Genomic DNA, 25384 nt, shown 5'->3' with positions numbered 1-25384 from the left:
TATGTACTCAGAAAAATGAAGGCACTTTGTAGTCTTCTAATCCACAAGATCCTAAATCACTTACAGGCAAATCAGAACCATTTAACCCCAAATTCTTCCTGGCCCTTATCTGAACCCATCACTTTTCTGCCTAAAAACCTTCAGATCCTGGCGGCACCGGTAACTCAGTGGGTAAGGGCGCCAGTCACATACACCGAGGTAGGCGGGTTCAAACCCAGCCCCAGGCCTGCTAAAACAACAACTGCAACAAAAAAATAACCGGGCATTGTGGCAGGCGCCTGCAGTCCCAGCTACTTGGGAGGCTGAGGCAAGAGAATCACTTAAGCCCAAGAGTTAGAGGTTGCTGTGAGCTGTGATGCCATGGCACTCTACTCAGGGCGACATAAGAAAGACTCTGTCTCAAAAAAAAAAAAAAAACAAAACAAAACAAAAAACAAAAACAACCTTCAGATCCTTCCCATTGCTCTTGGGGTCAAGACTAAGAACCTTCACATGGTCTGCATTAGACTGCAGGGCATGGCCCCTCTCCACCTCAGCTGCTACCACCTACTTCATCTCTGCAGAAGTCCCTGAGCCTTCCTGCTTGGAGCGTCACAGGGTCCGGTCCTGCCCAGCCTTAGCTTCTTCCAAGTTAACTTCTCAGGCCGCTCCGATGAGATGGGATCCCCATTTTCTCTCCCACAGCTTTCTGTGTAGCTGTGGTTTGATTCATGTCTTTCTCCCCCACCACTCTGTGGATTCCCCGAATCTTCCTCGTTTCTTCTCGTATCCAGCCCCACCACACACCTGGAAACAGGAGGGCCTCACACACGAGAATAGCCTCTTCGCTTCTGTATCCCCAGCAGAGAGGAGGACGAGGGCCTGGCAAGAGTTGTTTAGGCCTTTCTTTCCTTGGGGTCTAGGGCCAGGCTGGAGAAGGAGCGGGATCGGGCCAGGGTAACAGGAGGAAGCCCTGGAGAGATGGCTCAGGACACACAAAGAGAGCGGCGCGTCTTCCAGCTGCACATGTGTGAGGTAAGGGGTATTCTGGGGTGATGGTGGGAATAGGATATACCATCCTGTCCACTTCTGAACCCCCTGGGGACCAGTCACAAGCTTAGCCCAGGTCCTGGCCAGAGAGCCCTGTGGGATGTCACCAAGACTCATTTAGGGCCAAGAGGATGAGCCTGGGCTGGGGATTGCAGCCAGTTGTCCCCAGGAGTCCACTTGGGTTCACATCACGGATCTTGCCCCATCTCCCTCCCTAGTATCTGCTCAAAGCTGGGGAGAGCCAGATGAAGCAAGGGCCTGACTTCCTCCAGAGCCTCATCAAGTTCTTCCACGCCCAGCACAAGTAGGTATCTCCTCGTGTTCCCACCCTTAACCCTCCAGGTATCATAGAACAAGGCCCCTCTCCGGGGCCTGGCAGATCTATGAGGTCTGTACTAGCTGGCAGTGCCTTCATAGCTGCTTTTTATGGAGTACTCGCCATGTGCCTGGCACTAAGTACTTTTAAAACATCTCATGTGACCCTCCCCCAGCAGCTCTGGGAGCAGGTACTATTATGATCTCCATTTTACAGATGAGAAAACTGAGGCTCATTTATTAAGATCACACAGCTAGTAAGTGGGATAGTGTCTGTTCTTGACTGTCAGTCTATACTGTCTCGAGATTTCTCCCACATTTCTAGCTTCATCTCTCATTTTCATCTCTCTCTGGACCTCGTTTGACTTTGACACCTTTCAGTTTTTTCCAAGATGGCTGGAAGGCTGCTCAGAGCCTATCCCCCTTCATCGAGAAGCTAGCGGCCTCAGTACACGCAGTAAGTTGGGCCTTACCCTTGCGCATGTGGTCAAGCCCCCTGTCCTTCCATGGAAATCTGTGGATGTGGAAGAGCTGGCTCCTGCCCACAGAGTGAGGCTACTGCCCTGGGACTCTGGGTCTGGGCTCTGCACCTAGGATGATGGGGTCTTGTCCCCTGTTCTATAGCTGCGTCAAGCCCAGGAGGAAGAGCTACAAAAACTGACTCAACTCCGGGACTCTCTCCGAGGGACACTGCAGCTTGAGGGTAGAGAGGTCAGCTCCTGAACTATCCCAAAAGGAGTGCCCCCCTCCAAGGCACCATGGAGGGAGGGAAGGAGGGTAGAACCCACAGGGTCCCCTTGAGAAATCTCCCTGAGTGAAGAGCCCCGACAGAATGGGGCTTTTCCTACCAAGATGCCCTGAGGTCTCCTTTGCATGTCTGAGGGACAGGAGCACCTGAGCCGGAAGAACTCAGGAGGTGGCTACAGCATCCACCAGCACCAAGGCAACAAGCAATTTGGGACGGAGAAGGTGGGCTTTCTGTACAAGAAGAGTGATGGGTAAGTGCTTCAGAGAGCTTAAGTAACTTGCCCAAAGTCCTTTGGCTAATAAATGCCAGGGTTGGGGAAGCTGCCCAAGGGAACTATTCTCATCTTTTTTTGTTTTGACCCTGAAGTTTGCAGGACCCTCCCCTCTGACAAGGCAAAATTATCAAATCTTGGATTGTCCAGACACCTGGGCATCTGAACCTCTGCTAAAAGTCACTGTTCTTAACTTAAAGCAGCAGCTAATGCTGAGGATTTACCATGCTGTCACTTTTAACCTCTGCAATGTACTGAATATGCCTAAAAATGAAAGTGTTGGCTGTGCCTTGCTCCCTAGTGTAAAAAAAAAAAAAAAAAAAGTCTCTGAAATACAAAGACCCCTTATGGGATATATTCGTATTTCTACCTACTAATCAATTTTAATCAGGGATTAACTTTGAAGAAACCAATGAATATTTACATTTTACAGAAGAATTAAGTAGCCTAGGACCATGGATTTGCTCATTTTATTTTTGGGCTCTCAATATTGATCTTATTTAGTTTAACCATAATTCACCTGTGGTGATCAAGAACCTATGTCTCCTCTCTAGCCATGAGCAACCTCTGTCCTCTCCATTAGACTAGAAGCTCCCAGAAGGCAAAAGTCACATTGTCCCCTTAGAATAAGGATTCCCAGAGAGGGGCTGTTTCTCTATCAGACTGGGATCTTCCTAAGGGAGAACTGTGTCTCCTTTATCAGAAAGGAGCCCCAGAGAGAGGGATGTCAGGGTCTGGGGAGGGAAAAGGATGTGGCTAGAGAGATCATATAGGTGGGGCCAGGACTCTATTCTTTGATACAGGGGAATTAGATGTGAGCCTTTGGCCACTGTCTCTCTACCCCTCTGGGCCTTAGAATTCGAAGAGTGTGGCAGAAAAGGAAGTGTGGAGTCAAATATGGCTGCCTGACCATCTCACACAGCACGGTGAGGCCTAGAGGAGGTGGGGGGTCTTAGGGCACAATGGGTCCTCTCCACCTGGTGGTCTGAATAGAGAAGTCAAGCCCTCCCTCCAAGACTGGACCCTAAACCTATCCAGGGAACTGGAAACCCCTTGTGGGAGGAAGGATGGGACCCAAAGCCCCAGTCTTGGTTAATACTCTACAGCAGGCATCCTCAAACTGCGGCCCGCGGGCCCCATGAAGTGGTGTGACTTGTATTTGTTCCCATCTTGTTTTTTACTTCAAAATAAGATATGTGCAGTGTGCATAGGAATTTGTTCATAGTTTTTTTTTTTAAACTATAGTCCGGCCCTTCAATGGTCTGAGGGACAGTGAATTGGCCCCCTGTTTAAAAAGTTTGAGGACACCTGCTCTACAGTATTGAGGAAAGGAGAAACAGAAACGGCAACAGGATTATTATACCCATTTAACAGGTTGGGAAACGGGCCTAATGAGTTTAGGAAAGTAACATGTACATCTTACACCCCAAATTCCCACAGATAAACCGGCCCCCTGTGAAGCTGACCCTGCTGACATGCCAAGTGAGGCCAAACCCTGAGGAGAAAAAGTGCTTTGACCTAGTGACCCGTGAGTAGGCCCTGCCCTCCTTCCCCACGACTGCTCAGGTGTTCTTGAAGCAACTCCTGGGAGGCTTCAGTTAGGAGTCTGTGTCCAATTTCACCCATGATTTAAAACAGCTGCTATTGCAGGTGTGCGACTCCTTGTGCCCTGGACGCTCTTTTTTAGGGACTTCACCCCACATCACATTAAACATTAAAAAGTACCCACTTTCCACATTAAAATGCAGTTATTTACATAAAGCATATCTGAATAGATTTGGGTCATATGTGTTTTGAAATGATTTCTTTAAATTTTTCACTTTGCATCCTTTGGTGCCAGCTTTATGTAAGGGCAGACATAAGCTGAGAAAAACTGAGACCTTCTCCTCAGGGTGCTCTCACTGGCAGGTGTTTGAGGCAGGGACCCAGGACTACAAGATGAGGAGGGGTTTCTAGAGCAGAGGTGCAATTGTAGAAGATTTGGGAGAGGGAAGTTCTTCCTTGCTGTGGGAAATCAGGAAAGGCTGCTTGGAAGAGAGACCATTTGTCTTTAGCCTTGAAAGCCTTGTAGAATGAAGATTTGGGGTGGGGGTATTTTAAGAGATGGGATTGGCATAATGAAAGGCACGGAAGTGGAAGAGTGGGTCCAGCCAGTTGGGCAGAGTGAAGGGTTAATGTAGGAGTAGTGAGAGATGAGGCCTGGGAATGCCTCTTAAAGTTTGGACCTTATTTCCTGGCAATAGGGAGCCACAGAGGGTCTTGTAGCAGGGGAGCACTGTGATTAGGAGAGCCTTAGGCGCAACAGGCTGGCAGTTGGTACAGGCTGGGGGAAGGGCGAGCTAGGAAGCAGGGAGACCAAATAGGAGGCTGCAGGGTCCAGTGGCCTCTGAGCTGAGTGGGATTCTGTGCCCTGGGACACAGATTTCTCCTGAACTGGGAACCAGGGCTTCACACAGAGGGAGGCTTGTTGGGATCCTACTTTGGAAGTACCTCTGAGAAACTGCTCCAGCTGCCCACCACTACCATTACTCACCGTCCCCACTCCTAGCTTTAGAGAGCATGACCCCCCCAGGGACAAAAGCTCCATCTGGACTCAGCTGTTTTGGTGAGGAGTCCCTGGGCTCTGGGAAGGCCAGCAGGATTTCTGTGGGCCAGATGCCCCTTTCTTTCCCGACAGACAACCGGACATACCACTTCCAGGCAGAGGATGAACATGAGTGTGAGGCGTGAGTGCCCCCCGCCAGTCCTGGGGATGGGAGTAGGGGAGCCAGTATCTATTTCCCACGGCTCATCCCCCACCCCACTCCTCTCCGCAGGTGGGTGTCAGTGCTGCAGAACAGCAAGGATGAAGCCTTAAGCAGCGCATTCCTTGGGGAACCCAGTGGCGGCCCAGGGTCCTGGGGGAGCACCGGGCCAGACGGCGAGCCCCACGACCTCACAAAGCTGCTCATCGCTGAGGTGAAGAGCAGGCCCGGGAACAGCCAGTGCTGCGACTGCGGGGCTGCAGGTGGGCCGGGGCGGGCCAGGACAGGAGGGCGGAGGGAGTGGAGGGCAGGGGCCCCGCACCTCCAGCCTTGAGCTGCCTTTCTCCGCAGACCCCACGTGGCTCAGCACCAACCTGGGCGTGCTCACCTGCATCCAGTGCTCCGGCGTGCACCGCGAGCTGGGCGTGCGCTTCTCGCGCATGCAGTCCCTCACCTTAGACCTGCTGGGCCCCTCTGAGTTGTTGGTAAGGACGCGGGCGGGGGCGGGGCCTGGGCCGGCGGGAGGAAGAGTTGGGGGTGTGGTTTGGGTAGTGGGCGGGGTTTGGGCCGACTGCCTCCGCCTGGGCTTGTAGGGATTAGGGTGGGGCCAGGCCGAGGTGGGCTGGGAGAAGCCAGAAAGTGGTGGTCAGGAGCGGGGCCTGGACCCGGAGTGCGATCGAGGGGCGGGGCCTCTGGAGGCTCGCAACTCCAGGGGGCTCTGGTCTAACTATCCGCTTTTACCACGACCCCCACACTTTCTTACTACCCCAGCTGGCCTTAAACATCGGAAACACGAGCTTCAATGAGGTCATGGAGGCCCAGCTACCCTCACACGGCGGCCCTAAACCTTCAGCTGAAAGTGACATGTAAGGGGATCCTCGGATGGAGGGGCGTCCTGACTAGGGGCTTCTGCCTCCCCAGTCCCTGGGTGCTCAGAAGGATCATGTTAGAATTCTGGAAAGAGGGGAGCCCCAGATCTGAACGTCTGTAGGGAAAAGGATATCTGTGTCTCCGGTGGCATGGTTCCAGGGGTCAGCTGGGTGGAAACCATCCTTGCTCTGAGATCCTGTGGTTGTTTTTGGTAGGAGCACCCGCAGGGACTACATTGTGGCCAAGTATGTGGAACATAGGTTTGCCCGTCGGTCCACACCTGAGCCCCAGAGACTCCGGACAGCCATCTGCAACAGGGACCTCCTATCCATGCTGGAGGCCTTTGCCAATGGACAAGACTTTGGACAGCCACTGCCAGGGTCTGACACACAGGTGAGACCTGCAAGGGCCACTTATAACCTACCTAACTATGGAGTATTTACGTAACTCCATAGTTCTCCAGGACCAGCTATTACTCCCCTCTGCTCCACCTCTAGCACCTGCTCAAATCTCACCTATCAGAAGGATAAATGGGAAAAAAAGCACAGCTTCAGTCAATCAGACCTGTGTGCAAATCCTGGCTCTGTTTTTTCCTAGCTATATGATCCAAGACAGGTTACTTTACTTCTCTGAGTTTCATTTCCTTATCTATAAAGTGGACTAATAATAGCACCCACAGGTTTGAAGTGAGAATTAAGTCATGTATATAAAGGGCCTAGTGCATAATGAGTGTGCAATAAATGCTAGTATCTTTTTCTTTTACTTGAATAGCCTTGGAAATGGGAAAGGGTAGGTCAGGTTAGAGCAGGAAAATTCACTTCATTGGCTATTCCAGTAACAAACATGTGAGCAGGGAGAAAGGGTGTCAGAGGCACTGGAAAGAATAAATTGGCAAGAGTCACTATTTGGACATCAAAAATTTGATGTCTTTGAGCCGCCTGTCTGGTATCTGGGCAGGCAGTTCAGAGGGTAGTGAGGGAACAGCACAGTAGGTGAGGTAAGACTCTGGAACAGCCTGCATATATGAGCAACAGCTGAAAGCATGAGGTTGCTGAGGTCTCAGAGGGGACGAAAGAGCTGGGAGAGGAGCCCAGGGCCGAGAACTGAGTTTGGGAAACACCTTCTGCTGGGGGCAGAGGAGGAAGAATCATGGAAAGAAACAGGGAGGGAATAGTCCTTCACCTTCCTCCCAAAGCTAAGGTTCCATCCACTCAGGCTCATCTCTCAGGGATCCTGGCAGCTTCATATTGGGATGTCAGGGGGCAGCAAGAGTTCAAGAGAGTAATGTTGGGCTGGGAGCAGGTGAACTGGGAGAAACTCAGAGGTGCGGATGTGTATTCAGGCACCTGGAGAGCTTGCCCTGCACTTGGCTGTCAAAGTCACCAACCAGGCCTCCCTGCCTCTGGTGGATTTCATCATCCAGAATGGGTGAGCACCTCCCTACGGTCTGCCTACCTTCTCATGCTGCCCCCTTCTTTCCTTCCTCTTCTCCAACTCTCCTTCCTCCTTTTTGCTCCTTCTTTCCATCCCTGGCTTTGACCCCCACCATCACTGGTATGTTCCCCTTCCTTTCTCTCTTGACCCTCCTCCCCCAGTGGGCACCTGGATGCCAAGGCTACTGATGGGAACACTGCTCTTCACTATGCTGTGCTCTGCAACCAGCCCGACTGCCTCAAGCTGCTGCTGAAGGGGAGAGCTTCTGTCAGCACAGGTGGGACTCAAATACCTCCTGCATCAGACTCCCATCCCTGGCTACACCATGTGTGGGACTTCCGGAAGACTTGGGTTCTAATCCTGGCTTGCTTCTGACAACATCTCTGACATTGGGGGGCTTGTCATTCATTTCTTGAACCTCAGTTTCCTCATCTGTATAATGAGAATAATACCACTGACCTAATAGGCCTGCTAAAAGAATAAATAAAATAGTATTTTTGAGGGTACCTAGCCAAATAAATACTAGCTGAATCTGGATAATAATGATTATATTATCTACCATTTACTGTTTAACATGTGCCTGGTAATAGGCCAAGTGCTTTACACATGTTAGTTAATTTAATCCTCACAAAACCTTGTCAAGTAGTTAGAAGTTTTGTATTCATTTCATAGAGGAGACAATTATGTCCCAGATAGGTTAAGTAACTTGTCTGAGGTTAGCCAGAAAGTGGCAGGACCAGGATTCAAACCCAGAGGCCCATCTTAATTTCTAAGCTATAATGTCTCTGACCCTGACCATGACCCCTGACTTTACCCACTCACAGTGAACGAGGCAGGAGAGACAGCCCTAGACATAGCCAGGAAGAAGCAGCACAAGGAGTGTCAGGAGCTGGTAAGATTTTATAGGAGGAGAGGAGCCCCCTGACCCTTACTCTCTCCATCCTGAGCCCCTGACCTCTGAACTGCCAAGCCTTTGTTTTTGGCAGCTGGAGCACGCCCAGGCTGGGACCCTCGCCTTCCCTCTACACTTGGACTACCCCTGGGGAATTTCAACAGAGCCTGGCTCTGACAGTGAGGAGGATGAGGAAGAGAAGGTAGGTCCCAGGCCCTGCCCCTCAGGCCTCTAGGTGGCAGAAGGAAAGAGCCAGAGTGGGCCTGGTGTGGGGAGGGGCAGGGCTGAAATGGAGGAACCGGGATGTCCTCCCACCCACACTTTGCCCCCTTAGCGCTGCCTCTGAAGCCCCCAGCCCATGCCCGCTGGGTCAGTGGAAGGCTGGATATCAGCAACAAGACCTATGAGACCATCACCAGCCTGGGATCAGCTACCCCTCAGAGCCAGAGTGAGGATTGCCCCCCACCTTTGCCCGTCAAAAACTCTTCTCGGACCATAGTCCAAGGATGTGTGAGGCATGCCAGTGGAGGTATGGTTCGTTGCCCAGAAAAATGTTCATCATGCCTTGCACTGAGGGCCTACTGTGTGCTGGGGCACTGAGCTAAGTGTATTTGTTAGTCCATACCATCCTCATCTTCCCCTTACAGGTAAAGAAACAGAGATGTTAAGTAACATGCTTGAGATCCCACAGCTAAGTCTCTGATGTAGGATTCAAATCCAGTTCTCCTATTCCAAATTCCTTAATGCTTCAGCAAAGTAAAAAGACAGAAAAGAATGTATCAAGCATCCACTGCATCCTGAGTCCTTTGAGGGCTCCCAAGACACAGTCTAGTGGGGAAGATAAAAACTGAAATGAAGTCTGGGTGCAGTGGCTCACTCCTATAATCCTAGTACTCTGGGAGGCCAAGGTGGGTGGATTGCCTGAGCTCATGAGTTTGAGACCAGCCTGAGCCAGACCAACTTCATCTCTAAAAATAGCTGCGCAATGCAGCAGGTGCCTGTAGTCCCAGCTTCTTGGGAGACTGAAACGAGAATCACTTGAGTCCAAGAGTTTGACATTGCTGTGAGCTATGATGCCATGGCATTCTACTGGGGGCAATAAAGTGAGACTCTGTCTCAAAAAAAAAAAAAAACTGGAATGAAATTCATCATAATCCAAGGCACAATGCTATATAGACCATAAGTCCCAAAAGGACAGGGACTTTGAATATTTTGTTACTACTGTTTCTCTAGCACCTATCCCAGAGCCTGGCTGTTCTCAAGAACTATTTGTTGAAGGAATGAACAGGCTGGTTCTGGGAGGTCCATGGAGGGAGGGAGCATGCCCTGTTGGGATTGGGAGTGGTTTAGGATGACTTCCTCGTGGGGGTAGTCTGATTCTGAGCGTGTGGGCTGGGAGGTGAGTCCAGACTGAAGAGAGGGAATGAGCAGAAGCAAAGAAAGTGAGTCCGTGCTAGCCATTGTGAATGAATGCTGCAGCTGAAGGAGAATGATGGAGAGGTACACAGGGAACGGGAAGTTGGCAGAGAACCTCAATAGGTCCTAAAGGCCAAAGACTGCTTTGAAATTAAGCACAGAGCAAGTGATAAAGATAGGCTTTATCATTTCTCATTCCAGATCGTTCCGAAGTCCCCAGCCTGAGTTCAGAGACCTCTGAGGCCCCTGAGAGCCTGGGAAGTCCAGCCTCCTCCTCCTCTAGCCTCACAAGCCCTGTGGAGCCTGGGGGGCCCAGCCAAGCCCCACCCAGCTCTGACGAGGGTCTCCGGGAGCCCCCAGGGACTTCTCGCCATAGCCTGACATCTGGGACCACCGTTTCAGAGATGTATCCCCCTGTCAAGTTCAGGTTAGTGAGGGCCCACCTGTTGCAACCTGGGCAAGTCTTTTGACTTCTCTAAGCATCCATTTATTTCCCATCTCTAAATTAGTCCCTGCTTAAAGACTAGGCCAACTCTGAGGCCTATGACTTATGCAGAATTGCTGTTCCTTGGTAGAGGGTGATTAGACCCCTACCCCCTTCACATACCTGTTCCTAAGCCTGCCCTCGAGATCTGGGGAGGAGCCAGGGATCCTGGCTGTGAAGTTGTGAGAAGGCTAAGTCCCACCCCTGCAGCTTGTGCTAGAGGCTGTCAGTGGGGTCTTCTCTCTGTCCCCACCTCTAACCCAGAATCTAGTACGCTCCTTCCCTTGCAAACCCTTCAGTCTGGAATTTTGGGAGAGGCAGACCTGGGGATAGCCCTGCGCCCTCTAGAGGTCAGTTCCAGGCCTCTTGACCCTGTGATAGACCCAGCCCAGGGCCCTTGTGGACTCTCTACCCACCCATCCTAAGCCTCCAGGCTTGCTGTGTACCTGAGTCCTTTCTTCCCACTCTGAGGGGCTCTCTGGACACCAGGGTCACACTGGCCTTTCCCTGCCTTCCAGCTCCGAGAGCACTCGCTCCTACCGGCGGGGAGGCCGGAGCCTGGAAGATGGTTCCTCAGCCAGGCAGCCTCTGCCTAGGAGAAACATGCCGGTAGGAGCACGGGCACTATGGTTCAAGGGGCGGTGATGGCAAGGTGCCTGGAAGGCAGAGTGGTCAAAAGTAGGCATATTAGGGTAGGCATCCTCCCCATGATTGGGGTACTGTTGGCCTAGGCAGCTGCAGTTTGGCCGATCTCTGTCCTGGTGTTCCTCTTTCCCTTCTCCAGCCCAGGCTGAGGAGAGCCCAGGCTTCAAGGGCTTTAAGGGCAGAGCCCAAGCTCTTTCCAAGGGCAGATAAGCAAAGCTGTCTCACCCAGGCCTGTTGCTGCAGAAGAGGCAGGATTAGGGTAGTTGGGTACTAGTCCTTGGTGTGCCTGACTCTCCTTGTACAGGAAATCTCCTGGAATCCATAGGGACTTCCAGATCCCAGGTATAATGGGATATGACAGGGACAGAGCAGGAGCTGTCATCCTTAATCTGGCTTCTCACTGCTGAAGTACAAAGTTCCAACAATTATATGTATTTAATTGAGCCTAGGATGGGCATAGGTCAGAGCCAGTTGTGGTGGAAAGGAAGCCGCCTCTGCTCCTTGTTCCCCCTACGGTTTCCTCGGGGATGGCATTGGTTGTACTGGGAGTGGGAAATGGCAGGGGCAGAAGTTGGGTCTCTCTCTGGGGAATCATCAGCTCAGCCCACCAAAGTTAGGCACGAGACACAAATCTGTGTCATATTCAATTCCATTATTGCCCTGAAAATCAAGTATTCGTCATGGCTGCTAATTGATGCCTGTTGTGGAAATGTTCATGTTAGTTAAGAGCTCAGGCTTTAAAGTGAGAAGGGCTCGGCGCCTGTGGCTCAAGCGGCTAAGGCGCCAGTCACATACACTTGAGCTGGCGGGTTCAAATCTAGCCCAGGCCTGCCAAACAACAATGATGGCTGCAACCAAAAAATAGCTGAGCGTTGTGGTGGGTGCCTGTAAGGCAGAGGTAGGAAAATCACTTGAGCCTAGGTGTTGGAGGTTGTTGTGAGCTGTGATGCCACAGCATTCTACCCAGGGTGACAGCTTGAGGCTCTGTCTCAAAAATAAAATAAAATAAAAATAAAGTGAGAAGATCTTGGGTATGTGGTTTCACTTCTTTAAACCTCAGTTTCATTGTCTGTATAATGAGAATAATTTAATCTACCCAAAATAGGGTAGATGTGAAACTAAGTGAGATAAACATCTGGTATGTAACAGCTACCTAGAAAATGTCAGTTTCGTTCTTTTTTCACAGGTTGGCTTCACAGAAGGAGATGGTTCAAGGACTGGAGTCCTCCCAGCAAGTTCTGTGCAACTTTTGCAAGACTAGCTCCTTGCTGGCCCCTGCATACCCCATGTTGCACGCCGATGTTCAGAGCTGGGATATGAGCTCACAAAACTGGGGAACTGAGGTGTTCATTCTCGTGAGTTTGCTGTGTCTCTTGTGCCTCTGTGGCTGGCCTTTGTCCTTCCATGGGCCATGCCACTGCCCAAAACAGAGGCCCTTCCATGTTAGGGCTGATGGCAATTATTTCTTCTCTCATTACCTCGTAGGGGCCAGGGAGCCCTGTGGCTAGATCTGAGTATGCCTAAGCTGGCTTCAGCTACAGAAACTTCAATTCCTTGTCAGGTCAGGACTATGTGTCTCTCATCAGTCTAGGGCAGTGGTTCTCAACCTTCCTAATGCCACAATGTACTTTCATTGTTAAAAAGGGGTCACAACCCACAGGTTGAGAACCACTGGTCTAGGGGTTTCATAGGAATAGGATCACCCTCCTTCATCATTCACTTCTAGATCAGAGACTCTGCCAGACTAGGACTGTCTTCTCTGTCATTCAGTTGTCCCTTTACTAAATTCCAGCTCTATGTCCAGACCTGTGTTAAGCACTTCAGATGCCACACGAATAAGACAAGGGCCCTGATGGTGGGAAGCTGGTATCAAGGTTTGGGCTTGGGAATGGGCAGGGCCAGATTCTGAGGGGATGGTTCCAGGTTCAGGGGCAGGTACATATATAAATCAGGATAATCAGCTGGTTTATACCTGCATGACCACTGCAGTTGTCCTCAGCCCAATATCCACCTATGCTGCACTGGCTGTTAAATGAATGTCACTCCTTTTGAGGAACAGCACAGCCTTCCATGGGCTCTCTAGATTATACTCCCCAGTCATGTAGTGGAGTAGGACTCACCTACTTTGCCTGTCTCCTTGGCTTAGCAAGAAGGAAAGGAACGGTCTGGGCTGATTGATCCCCACTTCTTTTTCTCTTGGTCAACTTAGGAGGCTTCTAGTCTGGGGAAGTGAGGGACCAAGAAAGGAGAAACTCTAGAAATGGGGAAGCAGAGACTTCAAGGTTGAAATTTCACCATTGCTCAGCCCTGATTAAAAACCAAGTAGAAAGCCCCGGTTAGAAAGCCATCCTCAGCCACTAACATCTCAGCTTTATTGGGTGTTGGACCCTGACAGCGATGGGTCAGGCCGAGCAGAGAGGCCAGAGAGTCCCTATGGCCAGTGTGGTGGTCTGGCTGGGGTGGCTGGGCTATTTACTCTGGAGACCTGACTGCTCTGTGTGTGTTGTCTTTTGAGCCTCAAGTGTCTGTTTTTGTTCATCTCAGGCTTGTTCACTCATCTCTAATAAAAGATTTTGGGGGATAAACTCTAGTGGCTCCATTTATGTGATCTGAAGAATATCAGGGAAGGGAAAGGAATCTGGGCGTCTAGAATTCTTTTTCTGGACCTAAGAGGGGAGACAGCCTGGTATAGAGCGGTGGTTTGCAATGGGGGTGTTTTGCCCCAGAGGACAGCAAAGCAGAAGACAGTTTTCATTGTTCCCAACTGGAGGGTGCTACTGGCATGTAGTGGACAAAGGTCAGAGACGCTGCTGAACATCCTGTAGTGCACACGTCAGCCCCTCACAATAGTGAATTATCCTGGCCAAGATGTTAATAGTGCCCAGGCTGAGAAACCCGGAAAGAGCACTGGACTAAGGAGTCTGGAGACCTGAAGTCCTGTCCCTGCCATTGTCCTCTGCTGCCATTCCTGTCGATTGTACCTGAGACAAGGATTCGGGGGGCAAGTGGTTTATTTGTGAGGTGATCCCGGGAACCACAGTGAAGGAATAGAAAAGTGAAACAAGTTAATACAACAAAGAATGTATTAATCAGGGTTACCACTGTGGGCAACAAGGAATTTTAAACTTGCTGGGCTCCTATGAGATGGTATTGATTAGAACATGCCTTCAACTTGTCCCATTGCAAGTAAAGAAACTGGGTCTTTACTACCAACTCTGGGTTCTTGCTGGTTGCAGTTGTCTGTTCTAGGACCATCAATTCCCTGCCTGCCCCTGCAATCAGAGAGATGTGGGAAGCTGTCCCAGGTCCTACCCACTGCCTCTCCCCACACTCCCCTCACCTCTGGGCTGCAGCCACACCAAATTTTTTGGTTCTTTTAACACTGGCACACGAAGTACCCTCCCATCCCTGAGTTTTGCATATACAGAACTGCAAGAGGACTATTTCGTTCCTTTCTGAATGTCCAGATCTAGAACTGCCTGGCACATAGTAGGTGCTCAGTAAATTTACATGTTGTATGAATGAATGAATCTTATTCCTCTTTTATATGAACACTCCCTCCTTCTCCTAACTCTCACTCTGCAATTTAGCCCAAAGTTTAAACTTTGTTTCTGCAGAGAAGACATCCCAACTGGTCCAGGGCCCCCAGAGGTGGCGACTGGCCTGATTCCCCATCTCTCACCCCAGCTGTGGTAACTGCAGTAATTTACCATGTCTGTATTTCTTCAAGGTTTCTCTTGTCCACAGTCTGAGTCTCAAGCTTGCTGGGACTGTGTCTGTCTTGTTCATTGTTTGAACTCTACTTATAGAATGAATTGAAAAAACCCACATTAGTTAGAAAACAGGTGTTTACACCAGGCTGTCTTTGTGACCCAAGCTGGGATGGGGTTCTCTTAGGTTCTCAGGCAAGTCTGGAGATTTCACTGAACACCCCAAGCTGCATAGCTCCCCAACCTAGACACACTAAAAACCACTTTTCATGCCTCCTCTCCAGGTCCCTGAGTCCCCATCCCTCTCACAGGAAGAGCAATTAAACTCCTTGAGGAAGAGAACTGGGTCTGTAGGGGATAGTTTGAGGTCCTTCCACAGGAAGGCAGATCTGTGCACAGCTGGGGGAGGTGGCACAAGATGCCATCCTGCACCAAGATGACCTCCCAAACTCATCCCCATTGGGGAGACACCGGTCTGATCCTGAATAAATAAAGGGCACTCATTCACCTTGATCAGTATTTCTCAAAGTTTGATGCACTCAAAAATCTCCCAAGCCCTCACTACTCAGAGTATAGCGCTGGGCCCAGCAGTCTTGGGAGCTTGTTAGAAATGCAAAACCTTGCGTGGCACCTGTTGCTCAGTGGGTAGGGTGCCGGCCCCATATACCAAGGGTGGCAGGTTCAAACCGGAAAATAGCCGGCCTTGTGGCAGGCGCCTGGAGTCCCAGCTACTTGGGAGGCTGAGGCAAGAGAATCGCTTAAACCCAGGAGTTGGAGGTTGCTGTGAGCTGTGACGCGATAGCACTCTACAGAAGGCGACCAAGCGAGACTCTGTCTCAAAAAGAAAGAAAGAAATGCAAAACCTCACTAACAAAGCAGACAGTGAGCAAACTGAGTTCAGGGGTATACAGACCTAAACAGAGCTTGGATACAGTGGCGCGCACTGGCAGTGTGCACGAAGGAATGAGTGAAGATTTAAGTGATCTGCACACACACACACACAAAAAAGGCGATCCCAGCGCAACGAGTTGCCTTCACTTGGGCATAGGGAGGGAACTGAGTCCTCCCGCTTTGCCCTGCAGCGGTTCACAGACGCAGGAGCCCAGAACTCTTCCTGGAACTCCTGGAGCACCCTCAGGTGCACTCTACGCCGCGATCTCTTGTGCCCCGGGACAGCCGCGTCCCTGATCGCCAGGCCAAATCTCTTCCTCAAATCTCCCTTAAGCCCGGAGGTGAGGGGCTCCCTCTCACAGACTCGCCACTCCGCTGAAGCCCAACGCGGCGGATAGGGCAATCTTCGCCCGGGCGAGTCCTTGAAGTCTATATTTAGTGCACGCCACCCCATCCCCCACGGTTGGAAGGCTGGCGGGCTGGCGCGGGGTGGGGGGAGGTGTATGGGGAGCCCCGCCCCCGCCAGGCGTGCGTGTAGTTGTGTTTGGGTCCCGCGCGGGTCCACCGCCCTCCGCCTGGCGCCTCCTGCCCCCAGGCACGGCTGCTACCCCAGCGCCCCTCGTCCCGCCGGGCGTCGCGGGCCAACATGGGCCAAGAAGAGGAGCTGCTGAGGATCGCCAAAAAGCTGGAGAAGATGGTGGCCAGGAAGAACATGGTGAGGCTGCAGAGTTTGGGCCACTGCTCCAGCCCTCAGGAGGCGCGGCGCGAGCGAGCCGGGGACTCCAGGGGGCGCGAGCTGGCTGGGCGCCCGGCAGGCGCGTGCGGGACTCTAGGACCCGAGGGAGGCGTGGCTGGTGCAAGGCCCAGGGCCCCTTGGGGACACTTGCTGGGCACCGCAGGGTGGGCGTGTGCATGTCTCAGGGCGCCAGGAGGATCTTACGGGCCTCCGAGGCACGGCTTGTTCACATCCCCCTTGGGCGTGTAGGGTTCACCCGTGAGCCGTCTGTGCGGTGCTCGGAAAGAGGGGGAAAGAGACATGGTCCTGGGAAAGGACTTTCGGAGTCCCGGGATTCTAAGGCGTGTGCAAGGCAGGCGGGGAGCAGCAGCGATGGCGGGGAGGGAGGAGGGCCAAATCCTGGGTGGCCAGAGAAGAGGCAGAGAAACTTGGGCTGAGAAGAGGTGCTCAGCTGCGATTCCTCTGCACCCCGGAGTGGATTTGAGGAAGAAAAGCAAAAAGCAGCGATCCCGTGACCCCACAGCGTTGTAATGCCAAGACCAGTTCTGTTCACAACTTTCTCTTTCCCTGGCCTTGGGGTGGGGCCCAGGCGGGTGGAGGCAGAACAGGTGCGGGGGCCTGCGGGCGGGGGCGGGGGTGGGGGGAGTGGGACTGGAGGCCTAGGCCAGGAGGGAAGAAGAAGCTGGACTCGGAAGCGTGGGGGTGGGGTGTGAATTAAGACTCACTGTCCCCACCTGAGGAGCCCAGAGGCCCAAGCCGCTGAAAGTTAATGTTTGATCTTCCCTGACCTTTGCCTTGGCTGCTTGGTCGCCTGGCCAAAGTAAATTTGGCCTTGGGTCCTGAAGGGCCTGGGCTCACTCACCCTGAGAGGAAAGAGAAGAGAGGGGAGCCAGGTAGCCTTGCCTCTCCACCCTGTCCTGGCCCAGGGTCCTCTTCCTCCCACCATCCATAGCCCTGTGCAGCAGGACCTGCATTTCCAGTACATCCTGTGACCCCAGAGCTTGGGAAAAGGAGAGACCCTAAAAAGGTTTTAGAGCAGAAAGGAGTGGCCAAGGCCAGAGGGAGGGGTGACTGGAATTACAGAGGCCCTAGGGTACTCTCTGCAGTAATGAGTTAGTGTCCATATAAAGGCCAGTACCAAAGATGCTTTATTTTTGAGGAGATGAAATTACCCGCTCCAGGGCAAGGGGTGTCACTGGATTCCTGCTGGCAGTGGTGGGGGTTGAACAGACAGATTTGTAAAGCCGGTAGTAGGACTGGTGCTTGGTTGGTAAGAACTGATGAATGAGACCTGCTTCTACACAACTGAGTGAAACCCAGAAAGGTTCAGTATAAACCTGCAGAGTGCTGGGAGCTCTCACCCCTTCACCCTCTCCTGCCTCCACCCACCCCTATTTCAGGCTCCTCCAAAATCTTCAGTATAACTGAGCCTTAAGTCATGGGAGGACTTCCCCAGCTTCATTTCAAGTGAACAGGTTATCCCAGCCCAGCCCCTTACTGAGCTCAGGCTTGGGCCAGGAAAGAAATTCTGGTCCTCTGGGTGAGAGGGGTAGGGTGGGGTAGGGAAGCATAGGAGACCCAGGGAAAGGCAGCTGGGGTGGGGTAGTGTTCTCTGACTGAAGAGGAAGGAACCTGCCTTGGCCTCCCTCCTCACTTCTTTTATGGCCCAAGGCATGCCATTCTACTTCCCTCTCTGGGCCTCAGTTTCCTCTTCTGTGAAGTGGGAAGAGGAAATGGTATCCCTGGGGATGGGTTCCTGTGGAAGTGCCCAGAGCCATCTCCAGGAAAGATGCAAGTCTGGCCACAGGGTCTCAGCAGGACGGAGCCAGTTTATAGCCACGTCTACGCCTGGGCTCTCAGCAGGGTGGGCACTAAGCTCTGGGCATCTGGCCGAGAAAGGTGGGGCGTGCTCTGGGAGTGAAACTGGGCCCGCCCAGTGGTGGTGAGGCCAAGGAGGACACACTTCCTGTAATAAGACGGATCCTCCACGTTGCAGCTCCAGCCTGGGGTTTACTGCCAATGGCTGGAGTCCTAGCAACTTAGGGCTTTGGCAGATGCTCGGAGCATGCACCAACTGAAACAGCTTCAAACATACAACCAAGCACCTACAGTCACAGCTGCGCGTGCACATAACTACAAACTAATGGACATAGCCACGCAAACATAGCCACGCACAAGAATAGCTAAACAAGCAACTACAAAACTAACTGCATATGAGAGACAGTTAGTGCTGTGACACACACTGACCATTATAGTTACAGGAAGACACACAAAGAGCCACACACACACGTGGGCACACAACGCAGAGCGGCCAGACCTGCAAAGCTCCAGTCTGAGCAAACACCCGCATTTACACATTCAGATGTCATACAGACAGCATCCTGCAAAGACAAATAGACACAGTTGTGCCTAGAGCCATTCACTCCCGGACCAGAGATACCACTGGGTACACATCCCACATGTGTATGCAGAGACACACCTGACAATGTATGCTCAAGGCTTTGTGAACTGAGCTACAACTCAGGCTCATGGCCATTATTCTCCAGTATGGCCCAGTTATATAGCTGTGACACACAGATTCATACACCCAGTAGTGAGTGGAAACTGGCTTGACACCAACTGTGAATTGGAATTTTGCTAGCTGATCGTTAAACACAGTCATTATTAAAAAATCAAGTTATCTGCTTACAAAAACAAAGGCATGTGTATTAAATCCTCCAAAATCATCGCTTTTTATTTATTTTTACTACCTTTATGGGTAGGTAATTCACTTCTATTAGAGCTATGTGGTGGAAATAATATATAATGGTATAGTATTACGTATCTTTTCCTAATATGTCCTTCAGTGATGGTATGTTGGTATATTGCAAGTGGACATGGGAGGAGTATTTACAGCACAGAAATTGGCAAACACTACAAGTCAGTATGTTTTCCCTGAGAACTGATTGTTAAATTTTTTTTTATTTTTTTAGAGACAGTCTTACTTTGTCACCCTCAGTAGAGTGCAGTGGCATCACAGCTCACAGCAACCTCTTGGGCTTAGGTGATTCTCTTGCCTCAGCCTCCCGAGTAGCTGGGACTACAGGCGCCTGCCACAACGCCCGGCTATTTTTTTGTTGCAGTTTGGCCAAGGCCTGGCTCGAACCCAACACCCTCAGTATATGGGGCCAGCGCCTTACTCACTGAGCCACAGGCACCACCCTGATTGTTAAATGTTGACCAGCATGCAACTGCATTTACCAATGTTGAGATTCCATGATTTTACATGATTAGACAGATCTATGCCCATAAGTACATAGTTGTATGGTGGTTAGAGCCCTAAAGGCCTGAATTCCACCTCAGCTCCTTACAAAGTGTATATAACCTTGGGCAAATTACTTAGCCTCTCTGTTTCTTGGATTGCTCTTCTGTAACAATGGATAATAATTCTGTGAAAATGGGATACAAACGTTAAATGGCTCCCATTCTTTCCTGGTCAGCTGCTAGTGTTCCACGTAACTTTGGATAATTCACTTAGTTGCTCTGTGTCTTATTTTTCCTGCTTACAAAATAAACATCATGCTTCACCATGAAAAAAAAAATGGGATAGTAAATAGGACCTATCTCATAGGGTTGGTATGAAAGTTAAACAAGAAAATGCAAGGAAAATACTTAAAAGAATGCCCAGCATATAGTGTGCCTTTAATTAATGGAACAAATGGAGTTGCACACCTCTAAGTTCATGTGTACATTTATCTGCAGGTCAGGCTTCTGAAAACATAGTGTGAACCCAAGTCCCAAGGGAGGCTAAGGACTGACAGAGGGCAGCCCGTGGGACGTGGTCCAGGCCCTGGCAGAGTGGGGATTGGCAGCTGGAATCACAAAGTTGGAGCCAAAAAAGGGACATACAGGTCACAGTCACAGCTCCCCAGGTAACTGGTCTTAGGACAAGAGGCCAGGACTGGCTTCTAGGAAGTGGGTAGGAGGAAGGAGAAGGCTGAAATGGGACGGGATATTCAGAGTCTGGCATCCTGCAGATTTTCAAATCTGAGCCTCCTCTTTCCCCCCTCACCTTCTGTTTTCTGCTTTAGTCATTGACAAGTTTGTGCACTCAGGGAGCACTGAGCTCTATGCTGACCCCTAAAGTCTTAGAGATTAAAACAGTTCTCTTTATTCAAGAAGAAGTAAAAGTATTTGTCCACACAAAGACTTGAATGCAGTGGCTCACGTCTATAATCCCAGAACTTTGGGAGGCAAAGGTGAGAGGATTGCTTGATGCCAGGAGTTTGAGACCAGCCTGGGCAAAATAAGGAGACCCTGTATCTATGAAAAAAATAAAAATTAGCTGGGTGCTAGGTGTGGTGGTATGCATCTATAGTCCCAGCCACTCGGGAGGCTGAGACAGGAGGATCTCTTGAGCTTAGGAGTTGGAGGTTGCAGGCGGTGCCTATGGCTCAGTGGGTAGGGCACCGGCCCCATATACCAAGAGTGGTAGGTTCAAACCCAGCTCCAGCCAAACTGCAACAAAAAAATAGCTGGGCGTTGTGGTGGACGCCTGTACTCAGGAGGCTGAGGCAAGAGAATCGCCTAAGCCTGGAAGTTGGAGGTTGTTGTGAGCTCTGATGCCACGACACTCTACTGAGGGCAATAAAATGAGACTCTGTCTCTAAAAAAAAAAAATCAGGCAGAATACAAATGTCTTCATACAATAACTAAGAAAATGCCATGAAGGCTACGTTGAACAATCTGAGAATATTTCAGATTGTATATGAAACCAGCACATTGTACCCCTTGATTGCACTAATGTACACAGCTATGATTTAACAATCATAAAAAGAAAATCACAGGAGTTGGAGGTTGCAATGAGCTATGATGATGCCACTGCACTCCAGCCTGGATGATAGAGCAAGACCCTGAGTCGGGGAGACTAATTTCTAGTACTCCCTAACTGGAAACTATCCTTAAGTCCCATCAGCAGGTGAATGGATAAACAAATTATGGAATATACATAAAATGGAAAATTACTCAGTAATTAAGAGAATCTGTTGATCTACAAGGCAATATTGATGAGTCTCAAAGTGATTATAGTGAAAGAAGACAAAAAAGAGTTCATGCCATACATACTCTTTATATAAAATCCTTAAAAATACAAGGTCATGGTTGGACAGTGGCTCATGCCTGTAATCCTACCTCTTTGGGAGGCTGAAGTTGGAGGATCCTTTGAGCTCAGGGGTTTAGGACCAGCCTAAGCAAGATCGAGACCCCCGTCTCTACCAAAAATAGAGAAATTAACAGGTGGGTGCCTGTAGTCCCAGCTACTCAGAAGGCTGAGGCAGGAGGATCTCTTAAACCCAGGAGTTTGAGGTTGCTGCAAGCTAGGCTGATGCCATAGCATTCTAGCCTAAGTAACAGAGTGAGACTTTGTCTCAAAACAAACAAACGAGGTCACATATGGTGACAGAAAGCAGAATTGTGGTTGTCTGGTATTGGGGTGAAAGGAGGGATGGATTACAAGGCATGAGGAAACTTTTGGGGATGGTGGCTGTGTTCTTATCTTGATTGTGGTGATGGCTTCATGGGTGTATACATGTCAAAACTCATCACATTGTACACTGCAAAAATGTGTGGGTTCGCGGCCCAGCATGGTAGCTCATGCCTGTAATCCCAGCACTCTGGGAGGCCAAAGTGGGCAAATCACTTGAGCTCACGAATTTGAGACCAGCCTGAGCTAGAGTGAGATCCTGTCTCTAAAAATAGCTGAGCATTGTGGCAGACACCAGTAGTCCCAGCTAATCAAAAGGCTAAGGCGAGAGAATTGCTTGAACCCAAGAGTTTGAGGTTGCTGTGAGCTATGACACCGTGGCACTCTACCAAGGGTGAGAAAATGAGACTCTATCTCAAAAAAAAAAGAAAAGTATGGTTTATTACATGTCAATTAAACCTTCATAAAGCTGTCTTTTTTTCTTCTTTCAAAAATAAGCCCACAGTTCTCACCCTGCAAAGCTCACAGTTGAGAAACGAGAGAAGGAGGCTAGAGACAGGCAAGCAGCAATAAGCCAGGAAGTAATTCATTTTGGAGGAAGAAAAGGGGAAGGGGAGGGCACACCTAGTAGGAGGTACAGCAGACCTGAGGCTGGAGGTCAAGGTGAGCATTCAGGGCTGGACCCTGGCTCAGGGGGTTTGAACCCAGCTGGATAGTGAGGGACAAAGTTCGAGTGCTGGCCTGGGAGGGAATCTTTCCCGGCTCTCTCCTTCCTCCTGCCCCTTGCCCATCCCTCACCACTCATCTGTCTGTATCCTCCTACCCTCTCTCCCCTCGCCAAGACCACACAATAGCGAGAGGGTGGCCTGGCAGAAGCCCAGGCCTCAGTTCTCATGTGGCCTCCCACAGGAAGGGGCTCTGGACCTGTTGAAGAAGCTGCACAGCTCTCAGATGACCATCCAGCTGCTACAGGTGGGGTGGGGGCAGGACACCCAGGGCCTGCACAGGGTGGTGGGGAGGGGGGGAGAAGACACCCGTGGGGGGAACCTCCCGGGGCTGTTTCCCATTGGTAGGGGAAACCTTCAAAGGGAGGTGCCTGGGAGAGGGGATCTTGAGGTGTAGACCTCCTAGGGTGGGGCAGAGGGAAACCCTGAGGCATCCTGTTGGGGCAGGGTGGCCCCCAGGCACGCTGGGTGTGTGAGAAATTCTGGTTTGCTTTTCTTGACTATCCCAATTCCTAGAGCCTCGGGTCTGTGGGTTCCAAGAAGCCAGTGATCCAGGGAAAGGGAAACATCTCCGCATTTTTAAATCCCTGTGTGGCCTCCATAGTCCCCAAATTTACTGGAAGTTCTGAAATTCTCAAAAATTAGCACAGACTCAAGGTGTGATAGCCGGAGCTGAGGTCTAAGTTAAAACCTGAGTTCAGGGCGGTGCCTGTGGCTCAAGGAGTAGGGCACCGGTCCCATATGCCAGAGGTGGCGGGTTCAAACCTAGCCCCGGCCAAAATCCAAAAAAAAAAACAAAAACCTGAGTTCAAAGACACTACTAGAGGGCTAGAAATGGGGAGGAGTCCTGATGGTCAGCCAAGGCCCCTACACCTCACCCCCAACCCCTTCCTCAACTTTCACCAAAGCTGTAGTTATCCAGTTGTCAGTCAACATGGGTAGAGGCTTACCCTTGGGTGGGACAGCAGGGCAGGGATTAAGTTAGAGGGGAGAGGTTATCATCTCAGCTAGGACACACTGAGGATGGGGTGTCTAGGCTCAGAGGGAAGTGGTGGTGGAGCGGGGACAGGACCTGCCATTAGGGCAGCCGGTCCTGCATGCCCACACCCAGACCAGCCCTAAACCCTCTCACTTTGCAGACAACCAGGATTGGAGTTGCTGTCAATGGGCTCCGGAAGCACTGCTCAGACAAGGAGGCTGTGTCCTTGGCCAAAGTCCTCATCAAAAACTGGAAGCGGCTGCTGGGTAAGAGGGAACAAGTTTGACTTGAACCATGTTTTTCTCCTAGCACTTGGGACAGGACTGTGCCTGGCTCACAGTAGGCACTCAGTGTATATATGTCTGTTGAGTGACTAAATGAATGACGGATGGTCTCTGTATCAGGGAGTAGCTAGTGCGGAGTGCCAGTGTTTATATATACAAGTGCACGATTTAAACAGATGTATGAGTTTTTGTGTGCATGTGCCTCTGTGTGTGTGCTCATGTGTTTGGATACATAAGACGTGTCTACCTGTACACATTCGTGTGAATACAAGTGCATTGGCGTGTGTGTGCCAACGTACACGTGTGAAAACGTGTATTTATATGTTCATGTTGTATGTGCATTTGTGTGTGTGTTGGAGGTGTGTGCAACTGTCCTAGTCTCTGCCCTCTGCCCCTCCTCCCTGAAGTTATGCTGGGTTCTGCTGAAACAGTTTAGTTAAAGGCAATCCCACCCTTTTTGTTGTTGTTATTGTTGCAGTTTGGCCGGGGGCCGGGTTCAAACCCGCCACCCTCGGTATATGAGGCCAGCGCCCTACCCACTGAGCCACAGGCACCGCCCAATCCCACCCTTTTGTTTTCAGACTCCCCAGAACCCCTCAAAGGAGAAAAAAGAAAAGAAAGAGAAAAAGGAAAGAAGAAGGAAAAAGGGCTTCACTGTTCAGATTGGAAGTCAGAAGGAGACCTTTCTCCACCAAGGAAAAAACGAGAAGAGCCCCAAAACAGGTATTTTGTGGGAGATGGAGAGAAGGAGATAGAGAGCTGTCAGTTATCTGACAGTTCCGTTCATGTTATTTCATTTAAACCTCACAACCAGGGGGGTAGATGCTATTATCTCCTGCAGTAGCCCCTATGGAGGTCGTCTCTGGCTCAACCAGACAGACTCACAAGACCCAAACAGGCCCTGCATGGCACTGGCTTCACCTAGGAGGAGGCAGGGACAGGAAACAGTGCACCAGCAGGACAGCCTCAGGTGTCTCTCATCAGCAAAAGTTGTCATAGGAGACCACACTGTGGTCCAGAGCTGTTCTGTGGCCCACCCAGGTGATAGCCCAGGTGCAGAGAAATAAGACCATGATGGGTGGGAGCCCCTGGCTTAGACTCCCCATGTCCCAAATCTTATAGTATCCCAGAGGCAAAGCTTCCAGGATCCTGCAAGGGCAGTGCTCATTTGCAAGATTCACTGTACTCAGGGCTGTTTGAAAACTTGTTTTCCACTAATTATTTATAGTTCTTTCATAACCACTCCCATCTAGACACAATTTACCAGTCAGGGGTCATTTTCACTATAAGCAATGTTGCCTAATAACACAGCTCACATTTCAGTTTTACCAGGCTTTCAGGTTTCCAGGATAAATGGGGCTAGGAACGTAATTTGTTCATGGAAAAAAGAGAAGTTTCCTGTTAACTCTTTATTCAGTGTTCCCACTTATCAATGAGGAACCTGAACAGGAGAGATCACACAGCTATTATGTGACAGATTGTCAGAACTCCAAACTGAGAGAAACAGAACAATTATTTATCTGAATTCTGTGCTCATTCCTCCGTGCACATCCTAGCCAGAGTATTATCTAAAACTGCATGAGTCTCAGCTCCCAAATGCCTTTGTGGATGTATAAACAAATCCTACCTGTTCTCTGGAAGATCATTTAACTTCGGGGGTGTGTGTGTGTGTGTGTGTGTGTGTGTCTGTGTTTGTTCATCTAGTTAATAAAGGGATGGTATTTGATAATAATGAAGACACCTACCTGCT

The 25384-nt window shown here is 50.5% G+C and overlaps 2 protein-coding genes across 4 annotated transcripts in view; both read left to right on the top strand.

Moving 5' to 3' along the window:
* Positions 1-13448, top strand: part of ASAP3 (ArfGAP with SH3 domain, ankyrin repeat and PH domain 3) — a 50027-nt gene extending 36579 nt beyond the window's left edge. Inside the window, exons 6-25 of the mRNA XM_053576353.1 lie at positions 903-1014; positions 1248-1333; positions 1726-1801; positions 1969-2055; positions 2233-2342; positions 3220-3289; positions 3804-3891; positions 5041-5089; positions 5180-5370; positions 5459-5592; positions 5879-5973; positions 6193-6370; positions 7320-7405; positions 7573-7688; positions 8236-8303; positions 8398-8509; positions 8638-8832; positions 9921-10146; positions 10722-10812; positions 12035-13448. Of these exons, the coding sequence (XP_053432328.1) occupies positions 903-1014; positions 1248-1333; positions 1726-1801; positions 1969-2055; positions 2233-2342; positions 3220-3289; positions 3804-3891; positions 5041-5089; positions 5180-5370; positions 5459-5592; positions 5879-5973; positions 6193-6370; positions 7320-7405; positions 7573-7688; positions 8236-8303; positions 8398-8509; positions 8638-8832; positions 9921-10146; positions 10722-10812; positions 12035-12109 (2245 nt within the window). The 3' untranslated portion in view covers positions 12110-13448. The remainder of the gene's footprint in view (positions 1-902; positions 1015-1247; positions 1334-1725; positions 1802-1968; positions 2056-2232; positions 2343-3219; positions 3290-3803; positions 3892-5040; positions 5090-5179; positions 5371-5458; positions 5593-5878; positions 5974-6192; positions 6371-7319; positions 7406-7572; positions 7689-8235; positions 8304-8397; positions 8510-8637; positions 8833-9920; positions 10147-10721; positions 10813-12034) is intronic.
* Positions 13449-15959: 2511 nt separating this feature from the next.
* The window catches only part of TCEA3 (transcription elongation factor A3), a 43742-nt gene continuing 34317 nt past the window's right edge, over positions 15960-25384 (top strand). For 2 of the 3 annotated variants that reach the window (XM_053577151.1, XM_053577153.1), the window contains exons 1-4: positions 15960-16164; positions 22556-22618; positions 23511-23616; positions 24216-24357. In XM_053577151.1, the coding sequence (XP_053433126.1) occupies positions 16096-16164; positions 22556-22618; positions 23511-23616; positions 24216-24357 (380 nt within the window). In that variant the 5' untranslated portion in view covers positions 15960-16095. Of the gene's footprint in view, positions 16165-19761; positions 20097-22555; positions 22619-23510; positions 23617-24215; positions 24358-25384 lie in introns of those variants that run through there. The other variant, XM_053577152.1, reaches the window with a different exon arrangement.

The sequence above is a fragment of the Nycticebus coucang genome, chromosome 22, assembly GCF_027406575.1.
Source record: "Nycticebus coucang isolate mNycCou1 chromosome 22, mNycCou1.pri, whole genome shotgun sequence".
In the NCBI taxonomy this organism is placed as follows: Eukaryota; Metazoa; Chordata; class Mammalia; order Primates; family Lorisidae; genus Nycticebus; species Nycticebus coucang.
The sequence above is the reverse complement of the archived record's forward strand: the minus strand, read 5'-3'. Positions and strand labels throughout refer to the sequence as shown.